The sequence below is a fragment of the Podarcis erhardii genome, assembly GCF_964252035.2.
Source record: "Podarcis erhardii genome assembly, chromosome: 5".
Taxonomy (NCBI): Eukaryota; Metazoa; Chordata; class Lepidosauria; order Squamata; family Lacertidae; genus Podarcis; species Podarcis erhardii.
Genome location: NC_138509.1, coordinates 62,871,975 through 62,886,097, shown reverse-complemented (window position 1 = coordinate 62,886,097; position 14,123 = coordinate 62,871,975). Strand labels below are relative to the sequence as shown.

Sequence of the window (14,123 nt, the reverse complement as noted above, 5' to 3'; positions counted from 1 at the left end):
GAGGGTAGTGTGTGTAAGCCTGGGATGGGGAACCAGCAGCTTTCCAACTGGACTCCAACCAGCCCCAGCCACGAAGCTATGAAGAGCCAAAGGCTACTCATCCCTGGTGTAAGGTGATTGGGATACTGCCACAGGCACTTATTGCCCAGTTCCTGTGACCTCTGCTCATGAAAATAAAATAAAACTCCAACCACCAATCCATTCACCAAATGCCCAAGCCATTTTGGAAGCATTTTTGGCTTGGTTTTTTTTTTCATTTTTGGTTGTTTTTTTAAAAGGTGAATGCTTTTCTTCTTTTCCGTATTAGTGCTCATATCGCCTTTTTAAAAGGAAAATTCTACCAAAACTAAGATGGGCTACCCTCCTCCCCTGCCACTCTCATTCAAAAACCATTTCTTTCTTCCTGCTCTAGGAATGACATTTCTCCCCTGCAGCCTGGTGTACAAGAGGGTTTGAGTAGCCACGTAACTCTTGCAGAAGCAGACCCAGCAGTTAGTTGGCAATGAGAAGGAAGGTCTGGTGGGGGTCCCAATTTTAGAAAGCTGTCCAGATATGTTGGCATGTTCACTCACTTGGTTTTTACTTGGAAACCCCTCGGTGTTCACAATTATGAAGAATGCAAAACCACGTTCCATTCTGCTTCCTGCACAGCTGGGTTCCACTGGAAATATTGCTAGCAGAATGTCTGGCAAATGCTTCTTCCTGCTCTCTTCTTTCATGCATGACATTCCCTTGCACTAGGACATTATCTTAGTAGCAGCCCTACTAGGGACAAATGTAACTCAGTCCTCTGCTCTTAACTAGTAGCACAATTTCCAGAGCTGTGTTAAATGATGCATGCAAACCCACCCATTTTCTAACATAGCTCACGTGAAATAGGGTTGCCTTTGCTGAACATCTACACTGATCTATGGGTGGTCTCAATGAGGCAATGGTCTTTCCTCCATTGCAATACTTCGAAGGCTGTAGCTTAATGGCAGAGCATCTGCTTTGTCTGAAGAAAGTGTCTGGCTCAACCCCTGGCAGATTCAGGTAAGAATGGGAAAAGCTTCCTCTCTGAAATCCTGGAGAGCTGCTGCTAAAAGCACTGAGCTAAATGGACCAAAGGTCTCGCTCAGTATAGAGCAGTTTTCTACGTATTTATGAAGGAACGTAGCCAGAAAATATTGTGCCAAAGCTGAAAATCCATGTAGATTCTTCAAAGTTCCTTGAGACTGGAACTTGACTTCATTCACACAGCAGTTTGAGCTTTCACATGGCATTAAAAGCAAGCCCTTCTAGAAATCTACAGTGCAAGTATAGCATCTCCATGTAATCTGCTTCCAGATAAAAAAAACCTGCTTGCAAACAACATGGAAACAATCTATGAACTTGCTCTATATTCCTGGAAATGGCTTTTTCAGTGTGTGGAAGTTCAAATATAATGCAGAAATTAACAATTAGGGTAATGGGGAAATGGAATAAATTGCTGTATGGATGCAGATTTAAGAGTCCCATAGGCAGCTTGCTTGCCAGAAAAATCCATGTGCATTTTTTATCCCAGTGAAGCATTTTCCAATAGTTTTCCAACATAAGGAATCATTCCTAAAGCATTATTCCATGAAGGAAAACAAGGGCCAGCTCCAAATTTTTGTTGGCTCCCTCAAGGAACTGTATCAGCCCCTCCTGTATCTTGCTGTTCCCCATTTGCCTGAGCCTCTGGCCCAAGTGCTGCCATTTTTTTTTTTTTTGTGAGGCTCAGCAGTGGTGACCTCAATTACCTCACGGAAAGAGGAAGGTGAGGCCAAAAGTATCTCTCTCTGGGCCAGCGGGATGAGCACTGCAGAATGGCAAGACCAAGAACAGCTGTGACATTGCCATGGCAACCGGAATGCTCTCCACCACAGCTGCCATCTCCAGCTGGGAAGCTGGCCTGGTTGCCAGGGCGACTGAGATGTGCCTCAGTAGTAACACAGGAGCAGGGGGACTTGTGGGAAGGAATTGCGCATGACGAAGCATGGAGGCCCAAAGGGAGCAGGAGTCAGGAAGGAGATCCACGTGATTGCTGAGACCACGGGCAGCAGGTGGGGAACAGGGAAGTAGCAACTCCCTTCATCTGAACTGAAGTGGCCTGAGGTCGCGCTCACCCTGACCTCAGGACAGGCAGCATGCCCTATCTTGCTACTTTATTGGCTGCCTTAGACAACCTGCTCTTTTTTGCCTTCAAACACTTTAGCAAACTCATTCAGGCAACAGCTGCTGACTGGGGTGGCTCATAAATAAATCCCAGCAGATGGGTAGCCAAGCTCAGGATGGGACAGAGAAAAACCCATTACATTTGAAGAAGTAAAAAAATGCCAACTTTTCAATGTCGGAGACTTCAGTTCCTATCGGCTCCAGCCATTATGGTAGTTACAGTCCAAAACATCTGGAGGGCATCAGGTTGCGGGGGAGGGGGAGGGGGAGGAGCGGAATTCAAGCATGATTTTATTTGCCATTTACCTGTCCCCCAATGAACTTAATCTCTAATGTTACAGATTCCAACAGAACTTAAAAACACACACAGCTGTAACTGTGCATATTAACACATGCTAATATGACCAGTTAGCATACTCAGTGATGCTGCTGATCAGCACTAAGGGAAAAATAAATCAAGGAAGGATGACCCCACACTTTTATTTTGCAGTCCCATTAAAACAAGTAACACAAAAGTTGGTATATGGTGACTCAAGACAACCTGCACTGAGGGGGATACAGACAATAGATTGCACAGTGCATATCTATACTTGCATCCTCCTGATTTGCAGTCACATCTGCATGTACAGTTTTCATTACCTGTGTGCAACTGACTTCAGTACTGACATATATGAATGGAAGGGAAATCTTTGGCTATGTCATTTTGGTGGCAGTGGCAGCATTCAGTGCAGCTTCATGAATACAGAACTGTGTATAAAAATCAGCACACCCACCTACCCTATGCTTATATAGGGTATATCCACTGTGGTGTTCAGAGCAAAATACATTGCCCAAGCAATCAAACAATTACATTGGTTTTCCTACTCAATATCTTACCAGTATTGACTGGAAGAGCTGGAAGGCTCCACTGAGCCAAATGTAGATGTGAGAGTTGATTGTGGTGGATGTTCCATTAAATGTGTTGGCCACCACGAGGAAGGAATAAGGCCCAATGCTGAAAAATTCCCAGTCGTAGGCTCCCGAGGTAGGAATGGTCTGGTTGGTTTCAAAAAGGCCTGTCCTGGCGTTCCACCTGTATATGACACTGTCTATATTGTGGTTATTCCCTAAGGAAGAAAAAATGTCAGACGTCAAGGACTGACCTCAAGGTTTTAATCTGAAAAGGAGAGTCAAATGAGAGGGTTTTTGTTGTTGTTGCTGTTGACAAGCTGAAGGAAATGACTGTCTCATTTTTGACCAGATAAAGAACCAAAAAGGGAGCTAATAATTCAATTCACCTGAAAAGATTTCAAAAGACAATGGAATTTTTGCATGGGATGGAATGTATAGGATTCCATAAATAAGCCCTCTTCCATAATAAAAAATATGGTAATGACACCTCAGATCAGCTGCCTGAGGCCTGCCTAATGGCAAGGCTGGACTTGGAAGAGAGTAAGGCATTACACGAATGAGGAATAAAGAATTTGGTCAGCTAAGCATTAGATTTTAATCACAACCACTACCACCATTTTCCTTTTTGCAAAAGGAAGTGAGGGACGCAGTACAAATAGGACTGATTTAATAGCATTTACTTCCATATTGTCCCTGTTTACTTCATTCTAAGGCTGAAACTATATATTTTAATTTTTCTTCCCACACAACACATTTTAGAAAAACAGTTCTTTCCATGGATTATGTTAACAGACTCCACTGGGTGGCAGCATATGGTCATTTCATGGGCACTCCAAATGATTTTGGATCCCAAAAAACTTCCAGGAAGTTCCACTTTACAGTGGTACCTCGGGTTAAGTACTTAATTCGTTCTGGAGGTCCGTTCTTAACCTGAAACTGTTCTTAACCTGAAGCACCACTTTAGCTAATGGGGCCTCCTGCTGCCACTGTGCCGCCAGAGCACGATTTCTGTTCTCATCCTGAAGCAAAGTTCTTAACCCGTGGTACTATTTCTGGGTTAGCGGAGTCTGTAACCTGAAGCGTATGTAACCTGAAGCGTATGTAACCCGAGGTACCACTGTAGTTTGGAGACCAGGCTTGCAAGCCATGCTAAGCCCAGGGCAATCATGTGAGTGTGCAGCCTCTGAGAGAGGTGGTTGTGATTTCTGTGCTCCTTCCCAATTGTTCTGCTGCTGCACTGAGCTAAATGAAGCTCTAGTTGCCTTGATGTGTTGGGCAAACCCAAGCCTGTGGCTTAGCTATGTTCAGGCTTTGGCTTTTTGGCTCATAGTTTGTGAAGTGCAAACCATGCCAAGTGACAAACCATTCTGATGGTTTGGAGGAATGTTGCAGAATTTTAACCTAGATGCCTGAAATCTAAACTACCAGCCACGTTTTCAACCAAGGTTTCGCATACTGTTTGTGGGAAACTAAGAATCAGTTGTTTGTTCTCAGGGGCTGGGCTGAGGACCCAGGCACAGCACCAGAGTCTGGCCTTGTGGGGGACCTGATAAGGCCCACACTCTAGCAGGGGACCCATTTCCCTGCTGAAAATACCTCACAAAGTTGCTATTCATTACTGTGCAATTTTAGGCGGGGGGACAGAAACCACAAGGGGGTGATTTTCAGCAGGAAAACAACATGGGGGAAATGGTTAAAAATAAATAAATGACAATGACAACGACATCCTGCCATGTTGCAATCTCACTCTGGATTGAGGACCCCCAGGGTTGCTTTCATAAATCCAGGTTTTTAAAATCTCTCTCTTAACCCTGCATAGGCCCTGACACACCAAGAAAGCATCCATTTGTTTCCAGGGTCTAAATATGTATAACCACATACTAAACACAGTACAGATGCAAATATGAAAAAGCTGGTGCAAAATGAAGCAGACACCCACTGTTTAAAAATGGTTTTAGCCAATAGGAATTATTAATTTAAAGAGGACACAGAGCTTTTGGAAGTGAATTGCTGAGCAGCCTCTGAACCCTGACGGGGGGGGGGGCGAAAGAGGAGTGTGACCAGGGGCGCCGACTTATAAAAAATATTGGGGGGGGCGGGGGCCCATACCGACTTATAAAAAATATTGGGGGGGCCCAAGACCTCCAAACCGCTGCTGCTGGGGGAATGAAAGGGGCGAGCCCCGGGCTGCCCCGACCTTAAGTGAACCTGTGAGGGCCCGCCCTTTGCGGCAGCCGATTGGCTGCCGCCGTGGGCGGTGGGCGGTGAATATTAATGAGCTAGGGGGAATCCCCGCTTCTTGGATTCAGTTGGATTGTTGATGGGTCGAGAGCCCGCAACCCCATCCCCTCTCTAGATCGGGAGTGGCTTTGTTTTAACTCATTACTGAATGTATTTTAAAAGGTAACTATCGTCAAACAAGGAAAATAAAAAATACCAACATAATTTTGTGATTTTACAAAGCATAATATAACTAATAATTTTCTTAAATTATTGGGGGGGCGGAGCCCCCCCAAACGAATTTTTGAGGGGGCTTGGGCCCCCTCAGGCCCCATGGAGTCGGCGCCTATGAGTGTGACTCGTTATTTCCCTGTTATAGACCCTACAAAAACTCTTGATTAACACCACAAGGGAAGGCTGCAGTCAGTTGGACTGCTGATTGCAGTAGCTACAGTGACAGCAGCTTCAGCAATCCCTTGCAGTATCTCTCTTTGTTGAAGAGTCACTTTTGGTGGAAGAGTCTCCTAAGAACACAAACCTGGATGAATGAGACCAAGGATCCAGCTAATCCAGTATCCTGCTTTCCACAGTGGTCAACCAGATGCCTCCATGCAGTAGCTCTCCCCCGAGGAACAGCGGTTTAGTGGAGACTAGCAGACCTATCCCTATACACATTCATTTAATCCCCTTTGAAAGTCATCTAAGATACAGTCATACCTTGGGTTACAGCCGCTTCAGGTTGCATTTCTTCGAGTTACGGACCGCTGAAACCCGGAAGTACTGGAACGGGTTACTTCCGGGTTTTGGCGGTTGTGCATGCACAGAAGCACTAAATCGTGCTTTGCACATGCGCAGAAGCGCTAAATCGCAACCCGCACGTGCACAGACACACAGACGTGGGTTGCGAATGCTGTGGGTTGCAAACATGCATCCCACACAGATCACGTTTGCAACCCCAGCATCCACTGTACTTGTCCTCTGTGTCTTGCAAGCAGGGCATAGTCTAGATAGATAGATAGATAGATTAAATTAATCAAGGGCAGCTTTTCCCTCATCACGGCATTTCCATGCCAAAAGTTGCACCTGTTGACTTGATGCATGCCACACAGCTGTTAAGAGGAACAGAACATATGTAAGGAAAGCAGGTGCTCGCCAGGTGGTTCTGGTTGTCCAATGGCAAAGGGAAGGGATTTTGCACATGCCAATTGGTGTCACTGTGCATTGGCAACTAGATACCTTTTCTATGATTAGCCACTGCGAGGAAGGCCTCTCCATCAATGACGAATGCCTCCCAGTCTCGAGCACTGTATGTGTTGATCCTCTGGTACACAGTGAATTTCTCCTTTCTGTAGTTCCACTTGTAAATCACAGAAAACTCTTGACCCCTTTCATTTGCTTCAAAATTTGCCACTGCAAGGAAAATCTGAAAAACAAGAAGCTACAACAGCTCAGTCTCTCTTCTTGCACAGAACAATCCATATATTCTGCGTGAAATCGTTACTAAGGTTACTGAGTTGTCCCACCCTCCATATTTTCCCAGTCTGGCCCCATTGGATTTCTTTATTTTTCCAAAACTGAAATCTGCACTGAAAGGGCACAGATTTTCCAACATTTCATACATCCAAGCTGCTGTGATGGCAGAACTGAAAGCAGTACGAAAAGAGGACTTTTCCAGAAGTTTCCAACAGTTCTATGAACGTTGTCAATGGTGCATTGTATCAGAGGGGGCCTATTTTGAAGGCCTGTAAGCACAACAGGTTCTTTTCCAGAGAGGAAAAACTCTCAAAATGTGAAAATATGCTATTCTTCCCCCCACCCCACCCCAGACCACACATACTTTATTTGGAATATTTATTGGGCACACTCCATAAAATGCTCTCAGAATTTCCTACAATAAAATAGTGAAACCGCTACAGAAGCCATATTTCATAAATAGCAATAGAGCAAGACACAGCAGTGCAATGAAAGTCAGCTTAGAAAAGCTCTTGCACTTTGCCACCAAACATCTCTGGTATGAGATTCTTGGTCTGCTAAAGTCTTCTAGAACTGCCTGCTCCAAATCTCTTCTTCTAGAGCAAGTGTGGGGAACTTTTTCTGGCCAGAGGGCTGGATCTCTTCTCCACCCTGGCAGGCCAAAGTTGACAGGTGGGCAGGGCTGCCCACCTGCCCAACACCTGACATACTGATGTCATGTGATGTTTCCCTTTGAAGTATCATGGTTTGAAGAAACACAGGGGGGGGGGCGCATTTGAAAGCCTTGATCAAGGCACATGCTGACCATTTATCAGCTGATGGGTGGGTAGGAGTGCACTTTCAAACACAGCCCCCTCCATGCTTCAAACTGCAGAGTTCTGAAGGAAAATCACAAGGAGGAGTTGAAACTGATGGGTAGCTAGGAATACACCTTTCTCAATCAAAGGAATTCCTACCCTTGCTGGCCAAATGGTAAGGAGTTCCCCCCATCTCTGTTCTAGATAAATAAGAACACCAGTATGGAGGTGTGGAGGAATTATGTCTATATCCATTTCAATCTATATCTGTATATTTATTTGTGTTTGAAGGGGGAAATGTGTTGTGACCTTTATCAAAGTGCCTTGATTTGTCATGGTGTTGCAAGCCTACATAGTAGTAGTTCTTGGGGACAGGTTATGACAGAGGGGAGAGAGAGAGAGAATTATCACTTTATAAATGTATTAGGTGGGGCCTGGATCAGGTAAATTTAATCCGATCGGTCTGGATGACAGTAGATTCTTAATGGCTTAAGGTTCCAATTCAGTTGGGAGTTGACTGTCAGATGGGGGGTTAACTGCCAGTTAAGGAACTGGTAAGGGAGGTGTCAGAAAAAGACCAGAGAGAAAAGCTGATGGGAATAGTGGAGTATCCAGTAATACTGAAAATTAACTTACAATTTACCTTTTTTCCGATAGTAAAGAATTTCCAGGACTGGGCTTGGTAAGTGGGAATATTTTGGTATGCCACAAATTTCTCATCTGTCCATTTGTAGATGGCTGACCCTGGAGGAGTGTACCGATTAGCAGTAGCTGCAAAGAGTCCCACGTCAGGGATGACAAAGACCTCAATGCCCATGGTTTCAGAATTTGTAGCTAAACTCTGGTATTCTTCCAGATAGTCCAGTCTTTCTTCAACTATGAAATCAAATGGCATTAATAAGGGGATTCTGAAGGCAGAATGATCCAGCAGAATTAGCATTCCTGAAATGATTTATCTTCTCCTCCTCACCCCTTCTGTGACCCTCTTCCTTGGGCCTGAATTCCCCTCTCATTCCTTCTGGTTTCCCTTACTCCTGATCCTATTCAAACTTACCTTTCACATTTAGATCTAGCTTCTCTGCTCAGATGCCAGTTTAAACATGGTGGCTGAGCCCCTCTCAGCATGTTTGCGCTTCTATCTCATTGACATCTACACTGCCTTGGTCATGTACACACAATAGAAAATGGCAGGATCCCCAAGGAACTGGCTTCAGGCACCAGGCCTGCTGGCAGACCAACCCTGCATTACAAAGATGTCTGGAAACATGATGTGAAGGCTGGCAACATTAACTCCACCGTGAAAGAATCCCTCACAGATGACCACAGCACCTGGAGACAGGCAGTCAGGTTGTGCAACCACAGAAGTGACCAGAAGAGGAATGACTGCTTGGAGGAGCGCAGAAAGAAGAAATGCCAAGCTTTACCTGCACCAGCACAACCGAACACCCTCATCTGCCCCAGCTGCAACAAAACATGTCTTTCCCATTTTGGTCTCTACTGCCACAGCAGGTGCTGTAATTCCCCAAAGGTTTGACTTCACCCCCAAAGGCACATTCCTGTATTGTCTCCCGAGACAGACGGAGGCCAAACAATTTGTTATTTATTGTTTGTAAGCCGATTTGAGCGGCACAGAAATACAACCAATCAATCTGTACCCAGAAAGGCTTACCTTCTAGCAAGGAAATCCATTTATCCCCGTTGCATATAAATAGCCCTTTCTGAGCAGCATTAAACCAGAACTGACCACTTTCACTTTTGGTACAGGGAGGGCGAGACCCCAAAGTCACCTTCATGTCTGCTTCTGAATGATAACAGTTAAAAACAACAACACACAAGCAAATTAGCAAATAAATACTTGCTCTGGCACTACAAGAAATGCAATTATAGATATCAATACGCAACTGCACTGGATTATGTGAGATAATGCTTGGCTATAAACATGTTTTTCTCTGTGTTCATTTGCCACTGGACAAGTATGGTCTTTGATTTTTTTTTGGGGGGGGGGGCAATTTGAGAATGAGTTATAAACAGTGAATGGCCTTAGGCTTCCTCCACATGAATAGTTCACTTTTTGAATAATAAAAATTATATGTTATGGGGGGGTGGCATCAGGATTTTAGAGATGCTTAGGTGGGGCATGGCCAAAAAAAGGTTGGGAACCACTGGTCTAGCGGATGAAGTCACCAAATAAGCCATGGTAAAGGCAGGCTGCTGGGTTCACACATAACACCAAGATTTAGTTAAAACATGATATTGGAAACTGCTACATATAATTACTAAGAAATTCGGATGGAAGAGATTCGAGGAAGTCAAATACTATGTTTATGAAGATGGATGGTACTTAATTTTAATTAATTAAGTGGTAATATGCTGTATGTATCTTTTTTCTTTTTTCTCTTTTTCTTTGTTTTCATTATTGTTAATCTTTTTTTTTTTACTATGTTTACTGAAAATAATAATTATTATTTTTTTAAAAAAGATATAGTTAAAACAAACCAAGATTCATAAGCAAAACAACAAACCATCACTTCAGATTGTGGTTTTGTTGGCAATGTATACAATTTCTTCTCCCATATATACACACTACTGGATGGTAAGATTTGCAGGAGAGGCTCTGCTCCAAGTCTTGCCAGCCTCCGAAGTCAGGCAGGTAGGGATAAGGAGCAGGGCCTTCTCTGTGGTGACACCTTTCCACTAGTAAACGGCAAAGCAGACATATGTTGCTGTCATCAAAATATAAGCAAGAAATATTGTTTTGCATTTGATAACAGAAACACTGTACAATGTTTTTGTTTATTAACGGCATTTGTCCTAAGATACAAAGTTTTCTGGGCAGCTTAAAGCAATATATTATGTATATCAGTGAAAAGGTCCGCAAGGAAGAAAGGTTCATTAACTGCAAGGAATCAATCTCACAATTTTATTGAAGAGGGAAACGAAACAGAATAGTATTATGTGAAAAGTGAAATGTGAAATGGTACCCTTCTGCTGCTGCAAGTCAATCAGCCCAGATCTGTTCTAACTCCAGGCTCTCTCTCTGCCCTTGGAAGGGTTACCAGCTTGTTCTCCTCTATAGTTTCCTAATGCAAGTTGTTGGAAGCACCTCAAAACCTATTTTGTTTGTTTTACTGACCGTAAGGGTATTTCAGCAGCCCATTGCCCGCTGGTTTCACGGGGAGATCCTGCAGAATTTTAGGGATGGAGAGCACTGCTAGATTAAAGTTCATGCCAGTGCACATCCTTGAGGTAGCATCAGATCCTGGCAACAGGACCAGCTGCCTTAGCAAGCCCTGAAAAGAGAGGAAGACAGACTAGGGAATGAAATCATTCAGGGTTGTTGGAAGACCATGGTTGGTATGTTTACAACATTGATTTTCTTTCTTTCTTTCTTTGTTCAGTTGATGACGGGGCTTAAGCCCATTTGAAAAATCATGGGCCCCAATTTTCATATGTGTGGGGAGCAATTGTGACTCATCAGGTGCTCAGGGGCAGCCTCTTCATATTGCTCTATGTGTTAGCGGGCTATTGAATGTGCCATTGAACATTGATTCCAGGGCTGAGCTCAGAGGTTCTGCTCAAAAGAAGTTCTGTGCTGCTGGCCTTTATTCTTTATTCACAAGAGCAACTTCTCACCAATGTGTACACGATGGGTGAACAAGTATGATATATGAGCAATAATTCTTTGACTAATCTGTCCTTTTACTATCCACATTAACGTTGAGGGTAATAGGGAACATGAGAGAAATTATGACACTTTCATGTTATGTTGACCTTGTTGGAAGTGTATGGCTGAATTATACACCACAGTGTAGATGCAGATCAAAGCAGCATTTCATGCACAAACATACTAGGTCTTCATGGAATGCCAGATATTAAGGAGCACTTGCCTTTCAAACAACAGTATACTACCCCATGTTAACACTGGTTTGTTATAAAACACTTCTGCAATGGTTACCCTGCCACTCTGATAGGGATTAAACTATTGCTGAAGCTAATGTGGAAATAAGCTTCTACTGGTGGAGGAAAACCCACACCCTGTAATCTAAGAAAACTTACTATTCCATATTTTCTTGAACTAAGGATCTAGCTATACATTATTTAACATAGGTATGTAACAAAAACCTGCCAGGCTGGCTGCTTGTCCGAGGAGGGAGATTAGGAAAAAAGCACACATGTGCAATAGTTGTAAGAGTGTGGTGAGTATTTTCCTTCACTTCCAATAGGCTTCACTTCAAATAAGGGAATGACTATTCAACCAGTCCGTGGAATATAATGTCCTCAGGGGCACATTTAGAAGCAGTGAGCTGGCAGAAACAGAGGTGCTAGGAGTGGAGGCTGATCCATTTGGGCATATGGGACACTGTCCCACCAGCCTCAATCTGCGTTCAGCCAGCCCCCACCTGCCCTGCCTTCTTTCTTACTACTAGTCCTGGAGGTGGCTCTGGCTGTCAAGTTCCTCCTCCTCCTCCTCTTCCTCAGAGCTGCCCCCTTTGGAACTCAGCAGGGAGAAGAGCTGGCTCTGCCTATCAGTGGCTCTGCCTCTATCTACTGTTGGCCGCTATGACTTCTGAGTCTTCCTGAGAAGTGAGCAAGTGAAATCTAATTCAGAAAGGGGAGCAAGAGACAAAATTCCCTGGACTTGTAGGTGGTGTCCCTGCATGCTACATGTCTGGCACCCAATTTGCCTAGAACAGGTGTGGAGAACCTCTGAACCTCCAGATGTTGCTGAACTCCCATAATCCTTTGTCATTGAACACAATGGCAGGGTTGACAGCTATAGTTCAGCGGCATGTGGAAGCCCAAAGGATTCCCACACCTGGTCTAGAATTACTGCTTCCCCTATGCCTCTCATTCATCTATAAGTCTTTTGGGACAGTAACTGGATCCTTTTTATTGCTTTCCTGCACTAGTTTCTCTCTCTAAATTTACTCTCAGCATCTCAGAAACAATTTGCCAGACCCCCCATCTTCCAATTATCCCCTTAGAGCCAGTTCTAGCACTCCCCCAATACACCACTTTCAGCCACCCATCCTGAGCACACACCCACACCCTCGGTGCAAATAGTTTCGCTTTTCACTCTCTTTAAGTTTGAGATGTACGCTTCAGGCTGTTTTGTCATAATCTGAATTTAATAAATCATTTGTAACTGCGAGATGAAGATCAGCATAAATCACTTCAGCTAATGTCTTCTTCATTTCCTGTTTGTTCTACCTGATCTTGCAAAGACTCTTTTTGACTACAATTGAAAGCATTTCAAGAAAACATTATTTTTTTAAAAAAAATGAACGATTGTTGACCTTTAACCATCGCAAAACATTAAGAAAGGGATAGGTGGTTTTGTCGCAAAGATGTACTCAGAAACAAATCACGTTTTCTGGGATGCAAAAGTGTGGGAGTTTTGGCAGTCAAACCTAACAATGCTAGTATCTATGCTAGTTAGTAAATGAAGGGGTTAAGGACCACAGAGCTGTAAATTCCTAGAGAAGGCACACTCACAATGACTTGTTACATTTGTGTGTGTGGATTCACAGTGCTCTGACCCTCGTTTTGATATACTGTGTCCGTTCTGTAGGTTTTGTAACTTGAACCAACCAAATGGAACACATCTCATAGCCAAAAAACCCTCCTTAATGCAGAAAAACAGAGCATTCCGAACAGCCCCTGCTTGAAAACCTCCAGGGATAGTTCACCACCCCTCTAGGTATCCCTCCAGTTTTTAAACTAATGTGGCTGATAGGCCATTTTCAGGCACAATTCAAAGTGGTAATGCTTCCCTTTTAAACCCCTAAATAGTCTGGGGCCCAGATATCTAGAGAATGGTTTTCTTTTATATGAACCTGTGTGATTGCTAAGGTGATAATTGGAGGCCCCTGCTTAAAATTAGGGATGGCCAAATACATCAATTTCATTATCTCATTTGTCCAGTTTTAAGTTCAGTTCTCCATATTTCTACATCAGCTTGTGATTATTACTTTCTAAAGTCGTCCTGAAAACATAGCAGCATTTTAGTGCAAATTTCTCCTAAATACACATTTTGTATGCAGTTTTGCCTAATATAGACATTTTTTGCAAAGCATTTTCACCTATGCATTTTTGTACGCTACTTTCAGTAGCATACATATGAATTTATATGCACAATTTACCCTAGTATATGCATTTTTGTACACATTACTTGGCTGGAGAACTGTGCTGCAAAATCTGGAGAAGTGTGAATTAGCTAAGTCTACATTTAAATGCAAGCTGAATCAAATTTCTCTCCCATCCCTACTTAAAATCCCTCTGCCTTCTGAAATGAGGTTGGTGATGACAGAAGAAAGGGGTCCCACCCCTTTCCCTGGTCCTTCTGGCAGCCCACACATTGTATGTTCTCCCCCGAGAGCCTTGCCTGATATTGAATTAGATGTCCTTCCCACAGCAGACATTTTTATTTAGTCAGCCTTTCCAACATGGCAGCTGGTTTTAATCCAATAAATTTTATTGGTTGCTGCTAGTTTTTATTACTCTCTTTAGGTTTTTTTACAATTCCATCATTGTTAAGTGATATCTATAGCTATCTGAATTTGTTTT

At 43.4% G+C, this 14,123-nt stretch overlaps 1 protein-coding gene across 2 annotated transcripts in view; it reads right to left on the bottom strand.

The window, feature by feature from the left end:
• The window catches only part of TSPEAR (thrombospondin type laminin G domain and EAR repeats), a 36,255-nt gene that overhangs the window by 5,136 nt on the left and 16,996 nt on the right, over positions 1–14,123 (bottom strand). For both annotated transcript variants that reach the window (XM_081864638.1, XM_081864639.1), the window contains 5 exons: positions 10,690–10,846; positions 9,226–9,357; positions 8,200–8,432; positions 6,523–6,709; positions 3,052–3,281 (listed from right to left, as the gene is read on the bottom strand). In XM_081864638.1, the coding sequence (XP_081720764.1) occupies positions 3,052–3,281; positions 6,523–6,709; positions 8,200–8,432; positions 9,226–9,357; positions 10,690–10,846 (939 nt within the window). The remainder of the gene's footprint in view (positions 1–3,051; positions 3,282–6,522; positions 6,710–8,199; positions 8,433–9,225; positions 9,358–10,689; positions 10,847–14,123) is intronic.